The sequence below is a fragment of the Apodemus sylvaticus genome, chromosome 3 (genome assembly GCF_947179515.1).
Source record: "Apodemus sylvaticus chromosome 3, mApoSyl1.1, whole genome shotgun sequence".
Classification (NCBI taxonomy): Eukaryota; Metazoa; Chordata; class Mammalia; order Rodentia; family Muridae; genus Apodemus; species Apodemus sylvaticus.
This window is the reverse complement of record NC_067474.1, coordinates 56,900,784-56,928,237: the sequence shown is the minus strand read 5'-3', so window position 1 is coordinate 56,928,237 and position 27,454 is coordinate 56,900,784. Positions and strand designations below refer to the sequence as shown.

At 51.0% G+C, this 27,454-nt stretch overlaps 4 protein-coding genes and 1 long non-coding RNA gene across 6 annotated transcripts; 2 read left to right on the top strand and 3 right to left on the bottom strand.

The window, feature by feature from the left end:
* Positions 1-1,710: 1,710 nt before the first annotated feature.
* On the bottom strand, positions 1,711-10,628 carry Rgp1 (RGP1 homolog, RAB6A GEF complex partner 1). Of its 2 annotated transcripts, none has more exons than XM_052176358.1 (9): positions 10,520-10,628; positions 10,029-10,163; positions 9,526-9,662; positions 9,189-9,272; positions 8,942-9,091; positions 8,561-8,707; positions 8,235-8,362; positions 7,870-8,059; positions 1,711-6,158 (listed from the first exon to the last, which is right to left on the bottom strand). In XM_052176358.1, exons 2-9 carry the CDS (start codon positions 10,142-10,144, stop codon positions 5,935-5,937), a joined length of 1,176 nt encoding a protein of 391 aa, XP_052032318.1. In that variant the 5' UTR covers positions 10,145-10,163; positions 10,520-10,628; the 3' UTR covers positions 1,711-5,934. The 2 variants fall into 2 exon arrangements, with proteins under 2 accessions (XP_052032318.1, XP_052032319.1); XM_052176359.1 differs by lacking the exon at positions 10,520-10,628 and adding an exon at positions 10,338-10,498.
* Positions 4,710-5,705, top strand: Msmp (microseminoprotein, prostate associated). Its single transcript, XM_052176361.1, has 3 exons — positions 4,710-4,947; positions 5,138-5,246; positions 5,525-5,705. The coding sequence occupies exons 1-3, from the start codon at positions 4,710-4,712 to the stop codon at positions 5,703-5,705; spliced, it is 528 nt and encodes a 175-aa protein (XP_052032321.1).
* A 44-nt stretch (positions 10,629-10,672) lies between the features above and the next one.
* On the top strand, positions 10,673-22,858 carry Gba2 (glucosylceramidase beta 2). Its single transcript, XM_052176357.1, has 17 exons — positions 10,673-11,496; positions 15,571-15,662; positions 15,833-15,948; positions 18,308-18,526; positions 18,821-19,060; positions 19,288-19,390; positions 19,551-19,704; positions 19,783-19,908; positions 20,092-20,264; positions 20,467-20,571; positions 20,759-20,866; positions 20,965-21,116; positions 21,235-21,341; positions 21,453-21,595; positions 21,676-21,791; positions 21,875-22,066; positions 22,325-22,858. The coding sequence occupies exons 1-17, from the start codon at positions 11,174-11,176 to the stop codon at positions 22,601-22,603; spliced, it is 2,748 nt and encodes a 915-aa protein (XP_052032317.1). The 5' UTR covers positions 10,673-11,173; the 3' UTR covers positions 22,604-22,858.
* On the bottom strand, positions 11,491-21,555 carry LOC127680720 (uncharacterized). Its single transcript, XR_007977006.1, has 5 exons — positions 21,460-21,555; positions 21,069-21,247; positions 20,739-20,821; positions 11,924-12,037; positions 11,491-11,703 (listed from the first exon to the last, which is right to left on the bottom strand). It is a non-coding gene; the product is annotated as an uncharacterized LOC127680720 (long non-coding RNA).
* On the bottom strand, positions 22,790-27,367 carry Creb3 (cAMP responsive element binding protein 3). Its single transcript, XM_052176360.1, has 9 exons — positions 26,940-27,367; positions 26,697-26,853; positions 26,552-26,622; positions 26,349-26,438; positions 24,614-24,720; positions 24,439-24,507; positions 23,564-23,648; positions 23,401-23,485; positions 22,790-23,314 (listed from the first exon to the last, which is right to left on the bottom strand). Exons 1-9 carry the CDS (start codon positions 27,084-27,086, stop codon positions 22,986-22,988), a joined length of 1,140 nt encoding a protein of 379 aa, XP_052032320.1. The 5' UTR covers positions 27,087-27,367; the 3' UTR covers positions 22,790-22,985.
* Between the last annotated feature and the right edge of the window lie 87 nt (positions 27,368-27,454).

Sequence of the window (27,454 nt, the reverse complement as noted above, 5' to 3'; positions counted from 1 at the left end):
GAGCTTTACTGTCATTCTGGACAAGACAGTTTAGAGGAAATGTGACTCTAAAAATGTCTTTTTTTTTTTTCTTTTGAAACAAGGTTTTACTAAGCAGCCCTACAGGGATGAGGTTGAATTTAAAACATCTGACCACTCCGCTTCCACCTCCTGTGCTGGGTCACAGGCATGCACCACCAAGCCCGGATGGCACTGGAGGAGCCTGACCCTGACCCAGGGCCTTGTGCATGTCGGGCAAGCGTGCTACCAACTGAACTGTATCTCCAGCCACTGAGAACTTTAAATAATAATAATAATAATAATAAAAGAAACACAAACATCCTTTACAGTATCTGGAAGAGGAATTTTAATCACAAGGAGAAGGTAACGGCTGTGGTGAAAAGCAGTTTAGAAATGCTCGAGAAAAAGAAAAAGGGCGAACGGAGAGGAAGGAAGAAGGCAGAAATGGAGCATGCAGAATAAATAACCAAAGCGCAGTCTTTTAGAGACCAAAGGACACATCAAAGAAAAACAGAGCATTTCAACGAGGGTGTTAAATATGGAGAAGAGCCAAAGAGGGCCGTGGGCTTTAAGAAAAAGGAGGGGGTTACTAAGCACTGGTGTATGTTGGCAAAAGGAAGTGAAGAGATGAGGAAGGAGAAAATTTATAGCAGAGGAAGTTGGTGTGGAGTTTTCCTCTCAAGATGTCCAGCAGAGCAAAGAAATAAAAGCACGGCCCTGGGAAGGAGGCGGGGCTGGGACTGGGACACCATGAACAAAGCCACCCGGCCCAAAGCGGGGCATTTTCTTTTTTCTTTAACTGACCCAGATGTTTTTGTTTGGAACCAAAGACAACTGCAGAATTTAAAGCTCTTTAAGCTAAATCACAAAGGCGCCGAACCCTTGCAATTGCCTTTGGTGTAAGATAGCACAAATTAGAAGGCTCATGATAGGATTCAGGTCAGTTTCCAAGTCAGTACAAGCAAATCCCACTTAGAAATCAGAGTAAGTGCCCGTGTTGTAGAAGTACTATCTGAGTTAGCCAGCTCATCTTCCTCTCTTACCAACCACAGAGCAAACAGAAATACACAGTTCCATCCCAGCCCACATTAGACAGTAGGTGACCTAGCAGATACAGTAGGATCGTGATCTGCTTTTCTCTGCATACGGGAATCCAATGCCCCGTCCTAAGAAACCTTTCACTTAGGTCAGGATATGCAGGACAGGCTAAAGGCTTGTGGAGCAAAAGTTAAGGTTAAAAATAAAGACAATTAAATAGAGGAAAGGGAAGCAGAAATGTCCTGCTGATAAGAACCAAGACGGACACCAGTGCAGACCAAAGCCCAGGAGCTCAAATCAGCAAAGGGAAATGCTCGACACAGCAGACCAGCTCTCCCTCAGACAGTCTGCAGGGTTCCAGATGAGCGTCCCACCTCAACCTCCCATCCCATGTGCTGAGATTACAGGCACGAGCTACATGACTAATCTTTTAAAATGTCTCAAGGTTTACTCATGTGTCTAAGTGTTTACATCTATGTACACATGTGTGTGCTGGGTGCCCCAAATCAGCAAAGGGCGCCAGATGACCTGGTACCAGATGGATGGTTAGGGACAACCACATGGTCCAGGGGTACTGCTGGGCGTCAAGTGCTCTTAAACCCTGTCATCCTCCCAGCCCCCATAACACTATCTTAGTGACCTAAGTTTGGGTTTTAAATTAAACACTTAACATTGATTTTCAACCTTTATTCAAGATTTTAAGATTCAGTAAGAGCAAATTGTTGTTAAAATAGGGTCTCACTCTGTAGTCCAAGCTAGAGCAACCTCCTGCTTCTCAGTGTTGGGATGGTTATATGGAAACAGCCCTATCAGCCTTCCTTTGGGGCCTGGGAGTGGGGTACTGGATGGTAGGCTGGGTACCATGGGAGACACAGAGAACTGTCTTCTTACACCATCCACTATCTTCATGGTCATGGGCCAACATGGTTCCAGTTAACGACTATTCCAGAACATAAAGCCTCTTTAGAACCAGGTGTTACTGCAAAGATCCAAATAATCAAAGCCTCCCTGGAGCCCTTCCTTCACACGGGCCTGGACAGTCCTGGCTGGCCTATTGCACCTTCTGACTTGATGGACGGTGCCTCAGCAGCGGGAGCCTCACCTCCTGCCTCTGCTTCTCTGGATCCTCCACTCTAGGAAGACTCCGTAGGGCCTTCCCTCTGCCCTTCCCCTCAGGGTTTCCAGCTCTAACCTGCCCCGATATGTCTATTCAGCCACAAGCTATGAATTTAGGGGCTTTGCACTTTGCAGCCCCTTCCATGATTCCTTTGGGTTTGTTCAGGACTTTCCCCTCTCTGGGCTCCAGTCCCCCAAATCACCCTGAGCCATCATCTCCAAACACCGTGCCCTGTCGCATTTGGGCAAAGCAGGCAGGGTTGGGGTGACTCAGACCCGGAATGAGCTCACATCCTCACCCTGCACACCTGCCTGCACAGCTGGAACACAGCCTGGTCCAGCTCTGGCGGATGTTTTCCTTGTCCCTGCATAGGTGGCCTGCGCCAACCCTCACCCCGACCCTGTCCTGCCCCTTGTCCCCAAGGCTACTCCCCTGGGACTCAGTAGGCTTGGCTCCTACCACAGCCTCTACACACCCCATTGCCTAGGCTATCAGCCAGGTCCCCACTGCCCTGGCACCTCAGAAAGGAATTCTGCTCAGCCTCTGCCTCCTTCCAGATGTTCCCACAGATACACGCCTTCACCTGCACTTCAGGAGGCACGCCCTCACTTTGCAGTTTGGTGTGGCTCCTACACTAATGTCCACCAGGTCCCATTCCAGCACCTCCTCTGCCTCCAGGATCTCTAGTTACTGCAGAAAATGGTCTACGCTCAGCCTTCAGGCAGATCCCCCAAAGGCAGTGGTGAGAGCTAACTACTACACAAACTTCTAAGCTAGATCCTTTCTAATCCTTCTCCAGCCAAGACAGGAAGGAGTCAAGGCCTTGCTCTCCCCTCCACGCCCCCAGGGGGCTTACCTGGGTGTCCCCCTGCTAAGTTCTCCTTTGTTTAGATCTCAATAACTATCTGAAAAGAAATCTTGTTTTCCTCCACTCAATTTTAGGAGGTGTTTGGGGTGGAACCAGGGACACTGGAATGATAAGCAAATACTATTACTGAACTACAGCCCGCCCGGGCCAAGGCAAAAGGTATCTGGAGGAAGACTGCTAAGGAGTTGGAGGTGTACTGACAGCAGCTGCAGAAGAGGTGACAGGCGGGGCCTGGGGCACCTGACAAGGTCGGCTGGCTGAAGCTATATCTGCTGTGGGAGGCGGTGGGGAGTAAAGGGAAAGGGGGAATGGGACTGCAGGCCTCAATGCAAACCACAACAAACGTCCCAGGGGAACAGCGGGGCTAGGAGAACAAAAGAAGTCCAGTTTGACCAGGGTCACAAAGGAGTCTTGGAGTCCACATGAGGGGAAGAGGGGAAAGTCAGAATCCAAATAAGAAAAAGCGGAGCCCTAAAGTTAGTTGAAGGGAGAATAAGGCATGATCCCTCTTCCCAAGGTACGGAAGTGGGAAAAGCAGCTTTATCAACATCACCTTTCAACCCAGATGTCAAGGCCTAAAGCCAAGATGCTCCCAGGACAAAATATGTCTTTGAAGGAGACTGTAGGAAACCATGGTGCATACACGTGAAGGGCAGCAGCTGGTCTGGGGAGTCCACGACAGAAGCCCTCAGCTGTGCATAGCTACTTACTGTTGTCCAGAGAAAAGAACATCATTATTGTCTCTTAGCATTAGCCTCGATCAGTGGCTATTTTTGAAGGGCCATGAGCCAAAGATGGAGCTAGGAATATCCTGTGTGCATCCGTCTCACAAGCCATGAACTGGCATTTCTACTCTCAGTTCAGATGAGGAAGCAGGGAGGCAGGTGAAGAGACCTGTGCAAGATCAGCTAGCCAGTGCCTTGTCATGTGAATCCCAGCACCCTTCCAGAGCCTGCAGAAACTCAGACCTTAGAAAGCTTTGTTCCATCATGAGGAAAGAGGGGGCATCTATCTCTGTGACAGTGGGGTGACTTCTGTATTTGGAGATGTTTCTCTGGGGGGGTGCAGAAGCATTGTCAGGGACGGGACAATCTGCATCTGCTGTCCACTTGGGGTAAAAATGCAAAGGTTATCTTTGGGAGGGGTCTACGGATGAGCCCCTCCCCTCCCAATGCTGAGGGCAGCCATTTTCCAGATGCATCAGGGGAATCGGAGGGAAGTGCTCCAATCCAGATGCCTGCCTGCTCTCCTGGAGACTTTGGCAGTTGCGCCCTTGTGCAGCTCCTTGGTTTGGCTGGGGCACAGGATTAGCCATCCCCAGGAAATGCCTCCCTCCGGTCCAGGCAGGGATCCCAGCACACACACCCCTGCTGCTGGTGGAGGGAGGGTTGATGGAATGCTTCCTCTCTGCAGGTCAAGGAGATCTGGGGACCACCTGGGGCCTCCCACCCTCCCGCTCCTGGCTGTGGCAGTGCCCAGTTCAGTGCCCCTTCCCTGGCCACCTCCCTCCTCCTAGCTGTGTGGGGCATGAATCAGCTCTCACAGCTTGTTAAAGGCCGGACCTCTTGTTTTCATGCCCTTACCTCAGGAAACAGTTACAGCCTGTCCAGCTCTCCTCAGCAGGGGGCCAGGGTCCTCACTTTATAAACATTCCCAGCCTGTAAGAGCAGAGGGCACTGCCATGGTATGAGACTGGAGCCCAAGGAGAGTCAAGGAGCAAGGCAGGAAGAGCAGGGGGTGAGACTAGAGGAATCTGAGAAGCCAGGAAGGGTCGGCGAGAGCTCAGCTGCGGGAATGGCCCTAAGGATGCCCTGGGCTGGCCAGGCCAAAGGAATCCTCGGAGGCTGGAGGATCATCTGCTTGGTGCTGTCTCTGTTCCTGCAGCACCCAGGAGTTAACAGCAAGTGTTACTTCCAAGCTCAAGGTAAAGATGCTTAAAGGGAAGATGAAGGTAGTAGTGGTGACTTGGAGATGCCCAACCCTATTAGGAACAGGAAGGCGGTCCGGAGCGGTGGTGTGCATTGGTTCTCTCGGACCCCGGGCCAGGACAGACTTCTGCTCACACTCCCAATTCTCACCTCCTAACCCAGCAATTCTCATCCTTCCTTCCCCAGCCCCCTGCCACTACGAGGGGAGATATTTCACTCTGGGCGAATCCTGGCTCCGCAAGGACTGCTTCCATTGTACCTGTCTGCACCCTGTTGGCGTGGGCTGCTGTGACACGTGAGTAGCCAAGAGTGGCCAAGAGAGAGTGCCTCTGGTGTGCCTAAGGGATGGCCAGTGAGTCCCTGGACCTCTGAGGCAAGAGTAGACAGAAGGGCATCAGGAGACTGCAGATGTGAAGGCACCAGCGGGAGGGGAGTCGAGGTAGATCTGCGGGGGAGCAGAGAGCTTAGCAGAGGAGCTGGGACACTGAAGGAGGGCGTGGGAGGACGGGCGTGGCAAAGGGCGGGCCCTCACTTCGCGCTGCACTGACTCCCTCCCTGTCTTTGGTTCTCTAGGTCTCAGCATCCCATCGACTTCCCTGCTGGCTGTGAAGTGCGACAGGAGGCAGGAACCTGTCAGTTTTCCCTGGTGCAAAAAGCTGACCCTCGGCTGCCCTGCAAAGGGGGAGGACCCGACTTAGAATGGGGCTCAGCTAACACCCCTGCTCCTGGGGCTCCCGCCCCCCACTCCAGCTAAAGGCTCACCCATCTGCTGACTGCTCACTGCTGCTGCCACTTCCAGGGAAACCACTAGCAGCTGCCAACGTCCTCCAAATAAATAAATTAATGCTCCAGCTGAAAGCCCGTCTTTCTCATTGCCTGTGCTGCAGGCCGCCAGGTGGGAACCGTGGGCCCCCATGGGAGTCCAGGTGTCCGAGTTCTCGGTTTCTTGAAAACACTCGCTGCCGCGGTGGGTGTGAACCAGTTCAGATGGTTATACTGCTGGTGCTGGGGCCTGGGGCAGCGTAGGAGACCAGGGTGGGGCTTGTGGGGAGCACTTTGATGGGGAGGTCCCAGCTGAAGCTGCCCACAGGCACCTGCTCAGGCCCTGTCCAGGTCACAGGCTCAGGCTGCTCCAGTGGGGGCGGAAGTACCAATGCTAGTTCTTGGGATGTTACAAATTCAAAGTGTAATCGCCACTTCAAGGACACTGTGAAAGAAAAAGGCAAGAGGTAGAAGCTCTAAAACTGTGCTGTTCAACCTGTGGGTCATGACCCCTGGGAGTCAAATGACAATGGAAAATGCAGATTTTTTATGTTATGATTCATGGCAGTAGCAAAATTACAGCTATACAGTATCAACAAAAATAGTTTTATGGTTGGGGGTCAGCACAACATGAACTGTATTAAAGAGTCACAGCAAGCCAGGCATGGTGGCACACGCCTGTAATCCCAGCACTCTGGGAGGCAGAAGCAGGCGGATTTCTGAGTTCGAGGCCAGCCTGGTCTACAGAGTGAGTTCCAGCACAGCCAGGGCTATACAGAGAAACCCTGTCATGAAAAAAAGCAAAAAATCCAAAAAACCAAAAAAAAAAAAAAAGAGTCACAGCATAAGGAATGTTGAGGACCACTGCTCTAAAAGCCAAAAAAGGGCCAGGTTTGGTGGCACAGGCTTATCCCAGGACTAGGTGAAGGTATCACCTAGTTCAAGGTCAATTTGATGCCAGCTGGGAAGGGGGCTACATATCAAAGATGTCCCAAATATCAAAAACCAAACAAACAAAAGGCAAACAGCTAGAAGGTAGTAAAAAACAGCGACAGGTCAGTAAACTACAAAACAAAAAACTCAGAACCATCCCGATGGCTCAGCAGGTTACCGGGACGTGCCGCCAGGCCTGATGATCTGAATCAGAACCCGTACGGTAGAAAGAAGAAACTCCAGGAAGCTGGCCTCTGACCTAAACACACGGCGATGCCTGTGCCTGACCCACAGAAATAAAATAATCACGCGCATTGGAAATCGCCTAAGCAGCGCTTCGGAAAAAGGAGGCAGAGTGGGTGGAGCTCTGTGAGTTTTGAGTCCAGCCTGGTTTACATAGGAACTGAGGGCCAGCCTGAGCTACACACACAGCGAGAGATCGTGTCTTAAAAACAAACAACCAAATATTTTTTAGAAGAATAAAATCAGATTGTATCCATAAAGAAGAGAAGGCACAGGTTAGAGAACTTTAAGAGACCTGTTTCTAAGAAACCTGGGGTTAGGGCTGGAGAGATGGCTCAGTGGTTAAGAGCACTGATTGCTCTTCCAGAGAGGTCCGGAGTTCAATTCCCAGCAACCACGCAGTGGCTCACAACCATCTGTAATGGGATCTGATGTCCTCTTCTGGGGTGTCTGAAGACAGTGACACTGTACTCATATAAGTAAAACAAATAAATCTTTAAAAAAAAAAAAAAGAAAGAAAGAAAGGCCGGGCGGTGGTGGCGCACACCTGTCATCCCAGCACTCTGGGAGGCAGAGGCAGGCAGATTTCTGAGTTCGAGGCCAGCCTGGTCTACAGAGTGAGTTCCAGGACAGCCAAGGCTATACAGAGAAACCCTGTCTTGAAAAAACCAAACCCACCCCCCCCCCCGCCCCAAAAAATAAGAAAAAGAAAAAGAAAGAAACCTGGTGTTAACACTAGTACCCAGAGATGCGATTAAAGATACCAGTATCAACTACCTTTAGTAACCCAGGATCGGGACAGTCATGACTAGGTCAGCACACCTAAGAAACAGGAGTGGAGTGGAAAGATGGGAGAAAGCAGAGGGCTGGGCCAGATGTGGGCATGTCTGGGAGTGCTTTGAGATCAAGGCCTACTACGCCCTACCCAGCCCAGCATTCACCTCCCCTACTACTTTCTCCAGTAACGGTTGGGTTCTCACCAACGGCGGTGCAGAAGCCAGGGGTAGAGCAGAGAGGAATCGGGAGAGAGAAGCTGGTTCTGGTTGTGTGCAGGCAGGACTCCTGGTGCCGGGCATGAGTCACATGGGACACTGAAGGGGCGACTCCGGTCCCACGGCGCCGCTGGTATTCAGGCTGTACCCGCTCTTCAGTCTGCAAGCTTACTGAAAACTGGGCGCAGGAAGAGAGACGTACACTCGTGGGCATTTGGAAATATGGACTGTAGGTTAGAGGTAGCCCCGAGGAACCCCCAGTTTCCACGTCTACAAAGCACCCCTCTTTATGCAGGCTCCCTTTCCACCCTCGCCCCTCAGGCCGAGCACAATGAAAGCTGCCCCTTCCTCACCTGCAGACAAGCTACGGTCCCTTCCCCAAAGTTTAAGGTCCCCACCACGTCCTCGCCGAGTCTGTACACAGATTTGAAGATACCAAACGTGCCGACTTTCCCTCGGCCATCGCTGATATTGTACAGATCTGAGGAGGAGAAGAAACCAAAAGGCTTCCATTTACACTGGGGAATAACTCAAGACTGAGTCTCAGAAGCCAAAAGGAGGATTTTCTTTACAATGGGGGCAAAATATTAGTGGACCCCTGAGGAGACGTGGTAGACTTCTCAGACAGGAGTAGACAGAGGGAAGGGTTGGCACAGGGCAATTCTGAAAGAATTCTCACGGAGGCTGCGGCAGGATGTAGCAGCCATGAGCCGTTCCCCAGCTAGCTCGGCCAGCCATGACTCCTTCTTCCCACCGTCATCCTCCTCTAAGAAGGGACTGGACGGCGCCACAGCCTCATCCTGGGGAAAGTGGACATCTTGAAGACCTGACATGAATGAGCAAAAACAGTATCGGAAGGAGTCAGCGACGTAAACAGACAACTGGTTTTAGACTCCAACCTGAGAAGGCTGAAGGGGAGCCGTGCCTGAGCCCACATCTTAACTTATTCTCATCTTTCTCCACCCCAGCACTGTCCCTCAGACCAGGAGTCTCTGCAGGTCCTCTCACACAGGCTTAGTAAGCCTCTACCCCAGCCCATCCCCCCAGGAACCTAAGTTACCAGTCAGCACAAGAACTCTCAGAGGGACTCGGAGTAAGGTGATGGGTGAGTTGACTCGCTGACAGCCGATGGTCAATTTGTAGACATATTTGACCGACTGACCCCGGAAGGAAGGTGGCCCCTCCGTGGGCAGCACTTCACTGTAGGAGTCTGGTTGGGAGACAGTAGTCAGGGCAGCTAGAGGCAGCCAGGGTGCTCCCTCTGGGAGACTTAGAAGGCAATCTGGGCTTGGGAGACAATCACTCACATGATTTGGACTCTCCAGGGTCTAGCCTCAGGTCACAAAACAGAATTTTTGGTGGAGTAGAAAGGATACACTGACCCCTCTCACCTATGAAAAGTCAGAAAGACTTTAATGAAATTACTCCGTTGTCCATTACAGACCAGGTTGCACAGCAAGCGGATGGAGGCAGGGGAACCCGCCAACTCTTTCTGCTGTAATACGGGAAGTCTTATAGCCCCAAATCAAGGTACATTCCCCTCCACCACTGATATGTTGGTGACCATATCATACAAGAACAACATAACTTTACCCTTGGGCAACAATGACTTCCCCTCCCTCCACGACAGACACACTCTCTCACCTCGGTGCGGCAGAAAGACAGTCTGGCTGTCAGGCTGGACGTCAGGCTGATTAGAGTCGGGGGGTGGCAGTGCTACTCGACTCTCGCTGGCATGGAACTGGCAGTGGATCTGGGCACTGGCCCAGGCAAGAGCCTCACTGTGGAAAAGGGAAACGAAGGAATGAGATGCTAATTCCTGGCTTCACCAATGCTTTCTCTAGAACACTGTCAGACAAGATCACCAAAGTTAGATGTCTATCTTAGTGACCAGGGAATCCAGAACCCCCCAAATAAAACCATTACACAACGAAAATCACACTGAGTTCGAAAAGGAGCGACACCGGGCAGGAGGAGGGTCCTGCCATCCACATCGTTTCTTAAAAGCCCTTCATTGAGAGCACAAAGAGTAAGAAGGTGGTGATGGTAATGTAGTTACAGAAGAGCCCAAGCTCTGATTTAGAGCGATCGATCGATATCAGGCGTCCTCCCGGAAAGGTCACCACCTACAGTACCGGCATCCCCACCTGGATGCAGAAGTGGCGGTCGGGGGCAGGGGATTAGTGACAGTCACCACACATTCCAGAGCCTCCCCCGCCAGAAACACAGGTCCTCGGCTCAGCTCAGCTACCACTTCAATCATGGCAGCTCCAGAACCAAATCTAGAAGGAAACAGAGTGCCAGAAGTCAGTACAGGGGAATGGAGGAATGAGTATTTAATACCTAGGGTTATGTCTAGACCCGGGTCCCAGGGGGCAAGAAGTGGGGTTTTTCAAGTTCCAGTGAGGATAGGAAGCACTGGGGTTTGGAGAGCCGGTAGGGCGGCAGATACTGACTCCGTACTGACTACGGGAGGGCGTCGCTTTAGCTCCAGACCTCCCTGCGCCCAGGGTTTAAGTTAGGCCCCTTGGCCTGCCTCTGCCCCGCTTCCCTTGAGGCTCCACGTCCCAGCCCAGAACAGCGCCGCGCGTCACGTCTCTGGATCCAAACTCAGACTCTGACACATGGAGGCCCTCACCTGCCCGCCCCTGCGAGACCGGCTCGGAGCTCGGTGGCATCCGCGGAGTCTGTCGCGCGGCAGAGGCGGGACTTCCTTTGTCACATCTCAGGGTTGAGGCGCCCCTTCCGGTCCTACTGTGGGGTGTTTCCGGCCGGAAAGGGATCGGGTGGTCCCGGGGCTGTGGGTCACCTTCCCAGCGGTGGCACCGAAGCGCGGGCGCTGGGGATCCCTGCTGGAGGGACCCGGTACCCAGCCCTGGAGACCCTGGAGCTGCGGCGCTGGGCGGGGCCGAGGGTCGCCGCGAGCTCCCGGGCGGGTCCCAGGGGCGGAGCCGCGGTACCTGCCCGCAAGGCACCGCCCCCGTCCGCGGAGCTGATCGGCCTCTGGCCGGGCGTGCTAATCACCGCGGCCCAATGACAACAAGGCCCAACCCTTCCCGCCTAGGATCTAGAGACGGACCCACGGAGAGCCCGCGGCGACTTTAGTGCTGTAGCCACTGCCGCTGCAGCAAGAGCGCTCTGACTTTACCCAGAAACTTCCCACGGCTTCCCCCAGCATCGGGCCCTGCAGGACCGCACCTGACTGCAACTGGCGCCGGCGTTTCGAAACGCCAGAAACGTGTCAGAGGGAACCGAGACCACCGGGGTAGTGAGGACCCAGGATCCAGTGAACATGGTAACCTGTGTGCCAGCCTCGGAGCAGATCGGCTGTGCCGAAAGAGATTCGCAAGTTTATTGTGAAGATACCGGAGGCATGGAGGTTACAGACTGCGGGAGCCCTGAGGACAGTGGACCCCAGACTGAGTCAAGCTACGGCAATTCAGAGGACTCTGGGCAGCTGATGGCATCCTACGAGGGTAAAGCTAGGGGCTACCAGGTGCCTCCTTTTGGTTGGCGGATCTGCTTGGCTCACGAGTTTGCAGAGAAGAGGAAACCTTTTCAGGCTAACAACGTCTCTCTCAGTAATCTGGTAAAGCATTTTGGTATGGGCTTGAGGTGAGTAGATTCCGTTGCCTGTATCCTTGGTTCCTTTGTGCCCATGCAGAATCCCTGCTTAAGTGGCAAAGGGTTGGCAAGCAGGTGGGCACCTGGCTCCAGTCATAGCCCCTGTATTCTTTAGCCCTGCAGTTTTGAGGGTGGAACTGAAGAACATTTTTTTTTTTTGTCTGCATCCCTCTTCTCCTAGCATTTTGTCTTCTCGGCCTGAAAGAGAAAGAGCATTTAATCCTGAAGTCAGTCTTTCCTATTTAAGTCCCCCCTCCACCCCGCGCCCCTCCACCCTCCTCCGCACTTCCTCTTTCCCAGACTTCCATTTGAGATTAGCTATACTTTGTGACAAGGTAGGAGAAACCCAGTCCCTGTTGTGCTTGATACAGTGTTTTATTTTTGGAAGAGGAGGTTCCCCAGTCGGTTTTACCCTCACCAGCTGAAACATTGAGTCCCTTATTTAAGCACGCGCTTCTTCAGTCCCAGGATTCTTCTGTTTCTATCCTCAAGCTCTGATTCCTGGAAGAGTTGAGTCTGGCTGTTGTCAACCCTAAAGAGAGGGTGAGAAGTTCACTCTGTTCTGTGACAGATGGCTTCCATACAGAAAAGCCAAGTTGGAATTGGGCAAAGTCCTAGCAAGCCACCTACTTGGGAGGCTGAGGCAGGAGGATAACTGGAACCTAAGCGTTCAGGGCAGACTTGAACATCACAGTGAAAGCATCCTCAAGTAACAAGTGGGAGGAGGGCTACGGATAAAGCTCAGTGGTAGAGAGCATGCACGCTACCGCTGAAATACTGTCCCAGGCCTCTAAAGATGACTCCTGGCCCGCAGTGCTTTTTCTGGTCTTTCAGAGCCAGCCTTAGCGTATCCCAGAGGTTACAAACACTCCGGGTACTATAGAAGCTTCTGGATTCCCCACTGAGTTCAAAGACTAGTGATGAAGAGCCATTCCTATTAACCGGAACAGACTGATATAAAGACAGAGCATCATTCTGAGTCACTTCACATATAAACACAGTCCTGGGGAGGGGAGCATTAAAGTTGCCAAACACAGCCCCCAAAGCTTCTAAAGCAAGGAGCCCTTCTCTGCCCCAGTCAGCGCTTTGGAGCTGTGGTGGGGAGGCCACTTGCCCTAGGCAATGAGGGCCTGGTGCTGCCTGGACCGTTGGCTCCTGTGGGGTGGGTGGCCCATCTCAGAGAATCGTCCATCCAAGCTCTTTATGAAACTAGCTACCAGCCAGGCAGTGGTGGCGCACGCCTGTAATCCCAGCACTCTGGGAGGCAGAGGCAGGCGGATTTCTGAGTTCGAGGCCAGCCTGGTCTACAGAGTGAGTTCCAGGACAGCCAGGATTATACAGAGAAACCCTGTCTTGAAAAAAACAAATCCAAAAAACCAAACAACAACAACAACAAAAAACCCTAGCTATCAAAACCAGACAAGAGTAACTTCAGCAAGAGTTTGCTTTGGCTCACACTTTGAGGGTACGGCTTATCATGACACAGAAGTAATGATGGCAGCCACGGTACCGCAGCTGGGAGCAGAGAGCAGTGAACGCCAGAACTTGGCTCTCCTCCTCTTCTCCTCTCTGTCCAGTCCAGGCCTCCAGCCCTTGGAACAGAGTCACCCACGGTTAAGGCGGCGCATCTTCCCATTGTGATCAACCTATTCATTCCTCATAGGCACGCCCACAGGCTTGTCTCTTTGGTGATTCTAGATCTGCCCAAGTTGTCAGTAGGAATTAACAATCATATTATTCCAGCCGAACTCTAACCCCAAAAGCCTTTGTGTCAAAATGGGGTCTTTGGTCCTGAGCTGGGCACAGTGGGTCGCATGTGATGAGAAGGTCAAGAACATGCATTCATCCTAGCCTCGAAGCCACTGAGTGGCAGCTGAGTCACAGAGGCCTCAAGCTCTTGCTCAGCCCCGTGGACTTTGGCTTCCCATACCAGGATGGGCTGGGACTCGTCCATACAGAGCTTTGGGAATGGGATGAGGTCCTACGCCTAGGAGGAAGCAGAGGTGAGGATTCAGAGTGATCGTTCTTGAGTTTGAATTGATACTGTTGAAAAAACTGAAGACATCAGGAATGACCAGCAGCCAAACTAGAGGAGGGAACCCCTCAGAGTTGAACTGGAGGACACCGTGTTAGGAGTGCTGACAGGATAGTTATTGGACTCTCAAGTTAGAGTTCAATTTTGATTGCTCTTCCTTTTGCCAGAGTCAGTTCACTTAATAAATGTTTACTACCAGAGAGACCTTTGTTCTGCCCATTTTCGTATCTTATAATTCACCTCTGATCCTTACTGGCTTCCCATGGCTGTCCTGTTTCCTGTAAACTGGTGAGGCCCTTCAGCCATGCTCCCACCACATCCTTCGTCTTCCATGCCTTGCGCCCCGCCCCAGAATGTGCGGCTCCTATCCTCTTTAATGTATTTCCCCTCTCAACTCCTGATCCACTCTGCTGTCCATCGCTTTTCTGTGTCCACTGTTTGTCCATCCATCACATCACGTAAATTCATCACATTAGAGCCGGGGAACGTTCACCTAGTCTTGGTCATTTAAGTTCCTTAACCCAAGGAACTTAAAAATTTGTCATGCTCATGTGAGGAACACACTGACATAACAAGGCAGTGTCTAATTAGGAACTGAGACAGTGTGACAGTCGTCATACCTGGCACAGATATTCCACTTTACGGCTTTCTTATCTGTTAGGTTATTTGATCTTTCCATGATTATACGAGGTAGCTAGGGCAGAAGTAATTCCTATTTCGCAGATGAGGAAACAAAAGCTTGGCTGACATGGCTAATGACTCGTTTAGAGGTGGCTGCATGTTGGGTATAAAATGATTGGTTAAGGAGGAGGGAAAGACGAACAGGGCTTGCTTATAGCTCGTCCTGAATGAGAATGGATAAGGAATAAGGTTAGAAGGCAGGCTGAGGCAGATGTCCTTGCTTTGAAAATACAGACATCTACTGCTCTGTGACAGCCCTGTGATCATTCTCCTATTGGCTACAGAACAAGAGCAGGAAAACACTGTGACTGTTAGAAAGCTCTACTATAGTGAGGATTCTGACTTTGTTTTGTTGAGAAAGGTTCTCACTTTGAAGCCCGGGTTGTCTTAGAACTCATTATGTAGCCCAGGCTAGCCTCAACCCCAAGTGTTGGTTTTACAGATATGAGCCATCCTGATCAGTTAATTTATTGGGTATTTTGGAAGAACAAAATCTGAAAACTGAAAATTAAATGCTGAAGCGGGGATGGAGCTTAAGAGCAAAGGCTTCAGAATATACGTACACACATCAGTTATCTTCAGCTAAAATGACTTCCCCTCTACCTGATATATTTTCCAATTTTTTACCTTTCATAATCATAAATGAAATCATTTTTAAAAGAGGAATTTTTTAAAGAAAAGATTTATTTATATGAGTACTGTGGCTGTCTTCAGACACATCAGAAGAGGACATCAATCAGATCCCATTAGTGATGATTGTGAGCCACCATGTGGTTGCTGGGAATTGAACTCAGGACCTCTGGAAGAGCAGTCAGTGCTCTTAACCGCTGAGTCATTTCTCCAGCCCAAAAGAGATAGTCTTTTTGGCAGCCTCTGCTTGTGTGGAAATTAGGGGGATGTGTGGGGAGGATGTAGCCAGGGAAGGCAACTGGCCCTTTTAACCCAGACAAAAGCTCCTGAGGTTTGAGCTAAAACAGTGGTAGTGGAGTTAGAAGAACTGCTTCTCTCTCAGAAGAGAGAAACAAGGGCATCCTACACTAGTACTTGGGCAGCCGAAAAGATAGGGACCTTGAACTAGAGTAATCGGAGGACGACAGCTCTGCAGACACTAGGAATGAATCTTAGGTTGTTGTTTTAGTCTCACCTTGTAGCCCTTGCTGCCCTCAAACTTGTAATCCCTCTGCCTCAGCTTTCAGAATGCTATGCTTATAGGAATGTTCATGGAGCCTGGCATCCTTAGGACATTGAGCTTGAGGTCACACTGAGGTGACCACAAAGGAAAGGACGGTGAGTGCAGCTCTAGGAAGCAGCCCACTCACCTTCCACTCACACTGCCGCTTGCTCCTCAGGTACCTGAAGTGGTGGTACCGGAAGACCCACGTGGAAAAGAAGACCCCTTTCATCGACATGTTCAACTCTGTACCCCTGAGACAGATCTATGGTGAGTCCCGGCTCAGCTGCCCTTCTCAGAGAGGGGCTGACTTCTGCGCTGCTGCAGAGTCAGGCAAAAAGGCTTCTGGTTTGTGCATGGCTCCATTCCCTACGTTTTTAGAGATATGGACTTGCTTTCTTCTTCCAGTTCTCCACTAGCCATCCTGACTTTCTGTCTAGGTTGTCCCCTGGGTGGCATTGGAGGAGGCACTATCACCCGGGGCTGGAGAGGCCAGTTCTGTCGTTGGCAGCTTAATCCTGGAATGTACCAGCACCAGACAGTCATTGCAGACCAAGTAAGAAAGGGGGTTGGGCAGGCAGCGGGGTGACTCTTGGCTAGCCTAGGATGTGACTGTTAGATATCCACATGGTCCAGTTCAGTAAATGCTTTCAGGATGCCGCGTGCCCCACCCATTACAAGGATGGACAGTAGGTTAAAATGAACACAAAACCCATGTTCCTTGAAGGAGTAAACAGCCCTGATAAATCTCATGTACAAGTCTCCTACCTCATCTGAGCACTAGCTCAGCCAGTACCCACCAACGACTAGAAATTTCTGGGTCCTTTAAACTGGCTAAAAGAACATTTGGTACTGCGTGGAGTAGTACATCCCTATAATCCTAGCATTTGGGAGACAGATGCAAAAGGATCAGGAGTTCAAGGCTAGCCTGGCCTACTTAAGACAAAACAAAGGTGGTGGGCAGTGAGATGGCTCAATAGGAAGGCTACACAGGTCTGACAACGTGTATTCCATGCCCGGGCCCACAGGGTGGGGGGAGAGGAACAGGCCCTACAAGTTATCTTTGAAGCTCATGCATAACTTCACTGTGGCCGCATGCTGTGGCATCGACGTGACGGTCAGAAGACAGCCGTGGGAAGGAGTGGGTTCTCGCTTCTCCCCTGTGGGCTTGGGAGATTAAACTCAGATTGTCAGGCTTGGTGACAAGTGCCTTTGCTTGCTTGAGCCATCTTGGCTGGCTTTCAAAAAAAAATTTTTTTAAGAACATTTGAAAAGACTGGAAGAGAAAAAGTAAAACCTAAAAAGTCATGGTGGGAAAAGGCGTCCAGCGCGGAGTCTCCTTACCTAGATCAGTAACACTTCAGCCAAAGGCCAGCTCCCCTGCTGCAGACCTCAGATGGTCTGCCCAGGACTCCCTTTAACCCTTCTCTCTAACCTTCCTCGCTTTTTTAAAGCCTCAGGCTCTTCATTTCTGTTTATATCTCATACCTGGGCCTTCATTGACAGTATATGACCTCCCCTTCACAAAGCCCCTGAATGACCTCCCCTTCTGAGTTAGCAGGAGCCCCTTTCCTGAGGGAGACCTCCAGCTTTGAGTCTACCTCCAAAGGAGATAGGACTGGCAGATCTCCAGCCCACTGATGTCAGTATCCTTCTCAATTCGAGCTTACGGGCTGTGCTCAATAGCCAGTCTCCACCCTAGGCCCGTGTCCCATCTCTTCTGTATTGCAAGTCATGTTTGGAAACATGGGTCTGCACTAATCATTGCCTGTATGCTGTGTTAATACACTTTGGTAGGCTTTGGGGATATTTATATTCAAATATCCTACAAAGTTCCATTATCATTATTTTACAGATGAGGAAAGAGGACCCAGGGGGCATTAGTAACCTGCTCAGAGCAGCATGGGAGCCAGTGCTCTCTGTGACAGAGGTGGTGGTCTTAACCATTTGTACTTTATCAGCAACATAAAAAATTATTTGATGGTTTGGCTCGCATTTGCAATCTCCAGCACTGAGGCAGAAGGATCACCAGTTCAATGCCAGCCAGGAGCTACAAAGCAAGAGCCTGTCTCAAAAGAGATAGAAGAAAGGGAAAGAAAACTATATGAATAAAAACACCAAGCGTAGTTTGGAGTAATGGAAGAGACTAAGCCCTCAGCATCCCTCCTCCCTGGACCCTAAGGTTTTACTGGAGAAATAAGACTTGGAGAAAATGGAGACTGCCACCATGAGATGGGCATGCAGCAAGCTGAAGCAGCAGACAGTACTGCAGAGAATCTGCACGCATGCGGACTCTGTGAGGTTCATGTCACTAAGCTAGAAATGACCCCTGCCCTCAGGAGAGCAAATAAAAACACTGACAGAATTCACCAAATACTAAAGAGGAATAGGATGTAATAGAACAGTCCCTGTTGGAGAGGAGGAAGAGGAGGTATCTGACTTAGGCCCTGAAGGATGAGGGGATCTGACTGGATGGAGATGGACGGACACATGAACAGGAAGTGAGGATGCTCACAGACTGGAGAGTGTCTGTGTGTTTGTGTGACCAGGTTAGAGTTTAGCATTCAGCCTGAATGCTGTAGGAGTCACTAAAACATGCTAGGCAGGCGTTGGCACATACTGATTTGTTACATCATTTTCTGCTACCAAGCTAAGAGGCAGAGATAGTGTAAGCCTGATTAAGGTACTGAGCTCAGGCCTGAAGGGCGGAGGTCTAGGAGCTGGCTGGACAGGAAGGAGGTAGGTCAGGTGCTGGCTCACTGAGCCGGGAGGAAGGCCTGGAGACAACCTAAGGCTGGTGGTGACAGGAATGGAGCAGACGGGAGGAATCCTGCAAAGGAGTGCTTTGGGGGCGGGGACCAAGTGCGTGTTGCCTGTGGGTTACTTGTTCCAGCCTGTCTGCTCTCTTGATCAAGTTTATAGTGTGCTTGCGTCGAGATGGGCGGACAGTTTATCAGCAAGTTCTGTCCTTGGAGCTTCCGAGTGTCCTGCGCAGCTGGAACTGGGGCCTGTGTGGTTACTTTGCTTTCTACCATGCCCTCTATCCCCGAGCCTGGACAGTCTATCAGCTTCCTGGCCAGAATGTCACCCTCACCTGTCGCCAGATCACACCTATCTTGCCTCATGACTACCAGGTGAGGATTCCTCCCGTCTGCTCCATTCCATGCCCGTCCCCAGATCCACTAGCGACACAGGAGAGCACTGCTGCTATAAATTGTATAACCTATGAAAGGGAGAGGCTGGAGCTATGAACCTCACACTGCTTCCCTCACCAATTCATCCTAGTCATCTAGACTTCCTGGTCAGCTCTTTTCCTGGGAATATAGAGACGAAAGGAAGACAGAGGGAGGGTAGTGGGACGATCTGACGAGGTTCTCTCTGGCCACTCCTGAGGATGCACTGAGACTAGGTCCGTTCTCTGATCCCAGGACAGCAGTCTCCCTGTAGGAGTCTTTGTGTGGGATGTAGAAAACGAAGGAGATGAGACTCTGGATGTGTCCATCACATTCTCCATGCGGAATGGGCTAGGAGGTGAAGATGATGCTGCCGGAGGTTTGTGGAATGAGCCCTTCCGTCTGGAACAGGATGGGACATCTGTACAGGGGCTACTCCTGCATCATCCGACCCCTCCGAACCCCTATACCATGGCTGTGGCTGCACGATGCACGGTAAGGGAGAGTCTGCTCTGTGCCCCTCCTTGGGAGCCCCCGCCCTCACAGCCTGACCTGAACCTACTTTACCTCTCATGGTCTTCCATTTCATCAACTCCTGAGTCCCATCCTCGTCACAGTCCTAAGCCTCTAGAACTTGGAGGTGATGGTGTGTAAGGAGCAGAAGAGCTAATCAGAATCCAGTGTGCTTGGGCTTGCCTTTATAGTCTCTGGCTTCTTAACAGGCAGAAACCACGGTAACCTACACCACAGCCTTTGACCCCGACGGCACTGGGCAGCAGGTGTGGCAGGACCTACTTCAAGATGGACAGCTGGACTCCCCTGCTGGTGATGGGGGGTTTGACTGGGAGGTGTTGGGAAGAAAGGCTGTCCTGTCTTAGGCCCAGGGGTGGAAGACCTGATAATGAATAGGTCTTGTCTTCAAATTAGGAGTCCCTAGCTTTGGGGCTCAAGGAGGTGCCTGTGTTGATTCCTCTGTGCTCCTTAGGCCAAAGTACCCCAACACAGAAAGGAGAGGGTATCGCTGGGGCTGTATGCATCTCCAGCAAGCTGCTACCACGAGGCCGGTGCCGCTTGGAGTTTTCACTGGCTTGGGATATGCCTAGGATCATGTTTGGAGCTAAAGGCCAAGTCCACTACAGGTAAAGACAGGGATCCAAAGGCCGGGGGGTGGGAGACAGCCTAGAGCATCTGTTCTTATGCCTTTCTCCCTACCCCAGGCGGTACACACGGTTCTTTGGTTCAGATGGTGATGCTGCACCTGCCCTGAGCCACTATGCGCTGTGCCAATACGCAGATTGGGAGAACAGAATCTCAGCATGGCAGAACCTAGTACTGGAAGACAGGTGCCAGTAGCACTCTCTTGTAGTTTTTCCCAGGCACTTACTCCAGATAGGACATTGATCTATTTCCCCAGCAGTTGGTCGGGCTGTGCTGGGGTTCACATGGTGCCCCTACTCCTCTGACTCTAGAATCCGTTCTGTCCCGGGAGGCTCATAAAGACCTCTCCCCTCCTTTTGGCTTCCCAGAACCTTGCCTGCCTGGTACAAATCTGCACTGTTCAATGAGCTATACTTCCTGGCCGACGGAGGCACAGTCTGGCTGGAAGTCCCTGAAGCCTCCCTCCCGGAGGAGCTGGGAGGGAGCATGCGTCAGCTCCGCTCTGTTCTGCAGGACTATGGGCGATTTGGCTATCTTGAAGGTATGGAGCGCCAGTGATTGGCATGGGTCAGGCTGGGTGTGTCCTGCATACCTCAAGATGACAGATGTTGCCTATCCTGAGACACTGACAGGATAAGGGGAGAATTGGGAAAACAGAAAGATGGCTGTGCCCTTCTTGCAGCTTTTGAAGGGCTGCCGAGCGGAAGCTGGCGTTCTGGCAACAGTGTCTCTCGTTCCTCTAGGCCAAGAGTACCGCATGTACAACACATACGACGTCCACTTTTATGCCTCCTTTGCCCTTGTCATGCTGTGGCCCAAACTTGAGCTCAGTCTTCAGTATGATATGGGTAACGTCTCGGCTTTCTCTACCCTCGAGCCTTCATTATCTTTCAGATAACGTGTCCTCCCCCTCCTCCTGAGCATGCCTGCATCTGGCCCCTTAGTTTTCTGGGGTCACACACACAGCACTGCGCCCCACCCCAAGCATGCCCATTCCCTGCTTTCCCTCACATACTTGTGTCTCCGCTCCCCCAGCTCTGGCAACTTTCAAGGAGGACCTGACCCGGCGACGGTACCTGATGAGTGGCGTAGTGGCACCTGTGAAAAGGAGGAACGTTATCCCTCACGATATCGGGGATCCAGGTAAGACTCTGCTATCCCAAGGTCAACTCCGTCTGTCACTTTCTGTACCCCGTATTCTGTCCACTGACGCACTTAACCAGGTCCCCTCCCTCCCACAGATGATGAGCCGTGGCTCCGGGTCAATGCATATTTGATTCATGACACTGCTGACTGGAAGGACCTGAACCTGAAGTTTGTGTTGCAAGTTTATCGGGACTATTACCTGACGGGTGATCAAGGCTTCCTGAAGGACATGTGGCCTGTGTGTCTGGTAAGGAATGAGAATGCAGTGTCCAGCAGATCAGGGACATGGCTGGAGTCTTGGGAGAACTCAGATGGCTAGTATCTTTCTTAGAACCTAGGTCTTCAGTGTCTTGATCCCTCTCTAGGCTGTGATGGAGTCTGAAATGAAGTTTGATAAGGACCAAGATGGACTCATTGAGAATGGGGGCTACGCAGACCAGACCTATGACGGATGGGTCACCACAGGCCCCAGGTTTGGGGGTAGGGATTTCTAGGTCTGAGGTAGGGACCCGGGCATGTGAGGATGGTAGTGCTCGGGCACGGGAGGGACTGGAGTCTCACTCCAGCCACTGTCCCTGACCAGTGCTTACTGCGGAGGGCTGTGGCTGGCAGCAGTGGCTGTGATGGTTCAGATGGCTGTTCTGTGTGGGGCCCAGGATGTCCAGGATAAGTTTGCTTCCATTCTGTACCGAGGCCGAGAAGCTTATGAGAGATTGCTCTGGAACGGTGAGTAAAAGCAACCTAGAGCAACTTAAAACCTAACTACGGGATACAAGCAACTTTACTTTGTTCTTTCTCTATTCCAGGACGCTATTACAACTACGATAGCAGCTCCCAGCCTCAGTCCCGCAGCATCATGTCTGACCAGTGTGCTGGGCAGTGGTTCCTGAGGGCCTGCGGCCTGGGAGAAGGAGACACTGAAGTGAGAGGCTAGAAAAGCCATTAGTATGGGTTTCCCTGGAGGTGGGAGGCAAGTCTGAGACTGGGCCTTTGCTCTCCCTCCAGGTATTTCCTACCCTGCACGTGGTCCGCGCTCTCCAGACCATCTTTGAATTCAATGTCCAAGCCTTCGCAGGAGGAGCCATGGGGGCTGTGAACGGGATGCAGCCTCATGGCGTCCCTGACAGATCCAGCGTGCAGTCTGATGAAGTCTGGGTGGGTGTAGTCTATGGGCTGGCAGCCACCATGATCCAAGAGGTAATGTAGTCTCTTCCCCATCCCTCACCTTCTGTACCGTGGTCCAGAAAACTTCCTCAGCCACTAAATTTATTCCAAGCACACCCTACAGCCATCTTATCCGTCCATAGAGTGCCCTCTTCCCTGATGTGTGTTCTGTTCCACCTCTTGCCTTTAAGTTCTTGCCTTTAGGGCAAACGGCCTCCTGTCTTATCTACTCAACTAAGGTAACTGTGCCAAGAGCCAGTTATTAAGTGTGACTTGTACCTCTCCCCACAGGGCCTGACTTGGGAAGGTTTCCGCACAGCTGAAGGCTGTTACCGCACTGTATGGGAACGCCTGGGCCTGGCTTTCCAGACCCCAGAGGCATACTGCCAGCAACGAGTGTTCCGCTCCCTGGCCTACATGCGGCCCCTGAGCATCTGGGCCATGCAGTTGGCCCTGCAACAGCAGCAGCATAAAAAGAGCGGCAGGCCAGCAGTCCCACAAGACCCAGGAGTAAGCACACAGCCTGAATGTGGACCACAGAGATCGCTGGCAAACCTCGGTCCAGAGTGAGCCCTCTGAGCTGGAGGCCCAGCCTCCACACTGGGCCTTCCTCCCTCCTCCCACAAGTCCTGCAGCCCTGAGCCAATAGGACAATCAGGCCCCTCTTCCTACCCAACTGTGCCAGTGAAAAGGGCTGAGGAGCCACTTATTTATTTCTTACCCCACCCGTTCCTTCCATGAAGTATTCAAGGCCAGTAAATGTCTCCAGTTCTATTCATGGGACAACAGATACACATGGATATAAATAAAATACTCATAAAACTAGTTAGTGTGGTGTGTCTGAGCTCCTGGGCATCCTACCAGAGCACACGAAAAGGCCAGACTCCCCTACTCCTTTTTATTTGAATACAGCCAAGAGTCCTCAGGCTGAGGACACCGCATATCCTCACACCTAACCTGAATACCTGCCCTGCAAGATGACCAAAGAAGGGCTGTGGGTAGGTCGCTCTCCCCCACTTTCTGAAAGATTTGCCTGCAGGAGAAGGTTGGAGCTTGAGAAGGGCATCTCTGAAGAAAGATCAAGGAGTGGGCAGTGCAGGGGCTGCTCTGCTTGAAGCGTGTAGTACAGTGCACAGGTAAAGTTGCTGGAGACCAAGAACGTATGTTCTGAGCTATCCAGCATCTGGTGTGTGCTGTCCATGGGGAGCTCTGACGGAAGGGCAGACAGCTTCGGCTGATGATGGTCCTCACTGGGGAGGGCACGAAGCTTGCGGTGCAACACTGAAGAGACAAAAACTGGTCAGGAGAGCACACAGAAGAAGCCCTCTAGCCCAGCCCATGCCTCAAGGTGTCCTTAAGCCTCTTACCAACATACTCAGCGGGCACACTCCCCCGCGCATCGGAGGAGTACATAGCAGGCCCCAGGAGAAGGCAGAACGAGAACACGAGGACCTAGAAGACAGAGAGGGAGGTGAAGGGCTCTGTCACACACACCGGCAGCCAGGGAAAGGATCTTGTCACCCTCCTCACCAGAATGCACGTGCTGCTGCTGCTGGTTTTGTTGGCTATCCCTATCACCGTGGCCTGAAGCTTCCGCAGTTGATCTAGAAGGGACCTAAGAGAGGACAGGAGACAGCAGTGAGCATGCGCGGACCAAGCACCTGAGTCACGACAGGACCCTCCGTCTAAGCCTCCCTCTCCACTGACGCTGTGAATCCAGGAGCAACTTCCTGCCATTTTTCTCCCAAGTGACTTTGCATAAAAATGCCTCTGATTTCCTTAGTGAGACAGAAAATAAAACTTCTCTGCCCTGACTTACACAAATACTTTCAAGACAAATTCTCCAGTACCCGGTCAACTATACATGTAATCTTCACCAAACACTGTGTTCTCTACCTTCTGGGCCAGGAGCCCAGAGCTAGAATTCCAGCCAAGCACAGATACACTGTCTTCTCTCCTCCCCAGCCCATCCTCATAGCTACAACTGCAATGATGTTGACGACCTGCACGCGGGCTTTTCTTACTTCTTTATCTTGGTACTTAATTGCTCCTTAGCTACTTGTAAGTTTATTCCCCATCACTCTGAGCTTGAGGCGTGGCTAACTTCCAAATGTTTGCACTTAGGAGCTATCCAGTTAGAAGTTGAGTAGAACAGTGGAAAGAGTGAGAAAGCACTAGAAAACAAATGGCTTCATGGGCTGGAGAGATGGCTCAGCGGTTAAGAAGACTGACTGCTCTCCCAAAGTTCCTGAGTTCAAATCCCAGCAACCACATGGTAGCTCATCTCTGGAATGAGATCTGACGCCCTCGTCTGGTGTGTCTAAAGACAGCTGCAGTGTACTTACAAATATTAATAAATAAATCTTAAAAAGAAAATGAATGAATGACTTCAAATGGTTGCTTACAGATTCTGTTCCTCCAGACGCTGCACCTTGTTCAGTAGTTCCTGATTCTGGGCTGTGTATTTCAAGACCCTGGAGGACAACATGGATACGAGGACATGTGGATTTCAAAATATTCTGTGTCCTCCCTTCAAAAACTTGAGGAGGTTTCTAGGTCCCCGTGTCCGGTCCGTCTTACCTGCTCTCCAGCCCCACTATATACACCTTCTTCTTCTTGCGGCTCTCTTGAGCTGCTCTCTTGTTCCGAATCTTCCTCCGTACTCGCTTTAGAACTTGTTCCTCCACCTAAGAGAAGATGGGGGAAAGGTCACCCACGGTATGTTATATGCCTGTATATTATACCAATATATCTTACACAGGTGTGTGGGAAGGCAGCTAACCTTCTTCCCAATCAAGTACTCCCCACAGCTTCTCTGTCAATAGGCATTCACTTTCTGTGTGAACATCAAGGAACAGATGTTCAACACTTAAAAGCCAGACTTTTTTATTTATCTATTTTTATATGTATGGGTGTTTTGCCTGCATGTCTGTATAACATATATGTATAATGTGTGTGCCTGATGCCCATAAGCTAGAAGAGGCCATCAGATCTCCTGGGACGGGAGTTACAGACAATTGTAAGCTACCATGTGGGTGCTGGGACTCGAACTCATGCCCCATGGAAGCGCAGAAAGTGCTCTAAACCACTGAGCCATCTTTCCAGTCTCTTATTAATTTAAAAAATTCCTCTTTAGCTAGGTGTGGTTAAATATGCCTGTAATATCAGCACTTGGGAGATAAAGAAAGGAGGTCAGGATTTCAAGGCCATCCTTGGCTAGGACAATTTTTGAGGACAGACTTAACCACATAAGACCATGTCTCAAAACTAACAGCATCTACCCTTATCTAAACCAGAATCAATCTTCCTATAATTTCCATCCATTGGATTTTCCTAGACTCTCTAAACTGGTATAGAATATATCCTTATCTTAAGAAACTTTAAACTTATTTTTTTTCAGGAATTAAAACTGAATAAAGTTAACTCTTACATTCTCTGCTAATGCCTGTCAAATCTGGACACTAGCCAAGAGTGACGTCATACACTTGTAGTCTAGGCTGAGGCAGTTAGAAGCAGGAGAATCAGGAATTCAAAGGCATTCTTTCTGTACTACATAGTTAGAGGCCAGCCCAGCCTGGGCTTACAAGACCCTGTGCCTTAACAAACAAGGGCCAGAGGGTGTGGCTCAGTGGTTGATGTGCATACTCCAATCCCAGTGGGTAGGGGGAATTATGGTATGCTCTGACCAGGGTAAAAGAAGACCAGACAGTTACTGTCCTAGGGACAGAAGCACTTCGGACTTGTGAGGCCCTTCCTGCCTCTTCCTCCAGAGTGCTAGGATTACAGAGGGGTGAGTCATTGTGTCCAGCGTTGGCCACTGCTGTTGTTACTCTGGTTCAGCCTCTCCAGCATCTCTACCACAGAGCCCGACTGAGGTGCCGTGATAACAACGAAAGTTATCAAGGCCCTTCACTTGATGTTCTTTTCAAGGCTCTGTACTAAAGTTACTCAACACTTAAAAAATTATCTTTTGTGTGTGGGCGTGTGCTTGTTTGGAGATGAGAGAACTTGTAGGAGTTGGTTCTCTCCTTCCATCATGCGGGTCCTGGGGTTAGAGACAGGTCATCAGGCCTAAGCAGGAGCCTTTTCCTACTAAGCCGCACTGATAATTTTGAAAGGAACACCAATATATAGGTAATCCCCACATGATCAGGATCTACCCTACTATCTATCTACCTGTCCCAGGTTCCCATTAGCAGCAATTCAGCTTCCATTCCGACCTCGGCCCTTTTGCAAGTGATTGATAAGAAATGAACTCGCCTACTTGGGTTATAAAACCCCCCTACAGCTTTTGCTCTACCCACAGGAACCTTACCTTAGTGAGAGGAAGTGTTGAGGGCAGAGTGAGCCCCTCCTTCTCCAAAAGCCTCTTCTCTTCCTCAGTCAGTATCAGCCTAGAAATTTCCTAAGGTTGGAGAAAATAGTGAAGAGAGCAGAGTTGCATGGGGCTGTCAGTGCAGTAGGGGGAAATCTTGGCCGCTGCAAGGTGAGGTAATCCTTAAAAATTAAGACCAGTACCTGCTCTGCTGCTGTTTCCTCCACACACAGAGGAGTCACGTGGAACCCCTCCTTTGTGAAGCTCCCAGGATCTATAAAAGCGAAAGTAGGACTAGCTAGACCAGTGAGCTCTCTCCTCCACCATAACTTAACATTTCACACTCACCTAGATCTATGGAGACATGCTCCTGTGGAAGGGAGTAGTTGTGATCATGGAGAATAGAGGAGCTGGAAGAGCTGGGAACATCCCGCGAGGCCGAGGGACTGAGCAGAGAGCTCAGTAAATCCTCTACCTCCCAGTCGCTCAGTTCTTGCACGGAGTTCTAAAGAATTCAAAGACCCTGCTTTAGCTCCGTACCTTGGGTCTCGCGGACATCCCCTAGCTTCCCCACTCAGAACACCCACCCACCTCCGAAGGTGACAGCTCCAAGTCCAGCGGAGCCTCCAGGTCCTGCTCAGTCGCAGCCCACAAATCTCCGCTTTCCTCAAGCAGGAAGCCCAGCAGGTCCTGATCACCGGGATCCAAAGCTAGCAGGTCCTCACCACCAGGATCCATTTGGAATATCTATGGATAGATATCCCTCCGCGCAGATCAAAACTCCGAACCTTAGGCACGACCCCTCTCTGTCCAGTCAGCTCGACTTAACCTTCGTCCCCCCCGGGGCGAGGGCCTAGTGATCACCCTAAACCACACCCGCCTCTCAGCTTCTATTCACCTCAGCTTCCAACACAACGGAAGTGATGTTCACAGCCCCGTGGAATCCTGGGACTTGGAGTTCTCTCCAACTCGGAAGTGGCTCGAGTGCTGCGCCACGTCCCGGGGGCTATGCAAATTATGGGGACGTCCCTTCTGCTTCCCACACCCCCCGGGCGGGGATTCTGTGGATCCGGATCCGCCTTCGCCGCGAGCTATTAAAAAAAAAA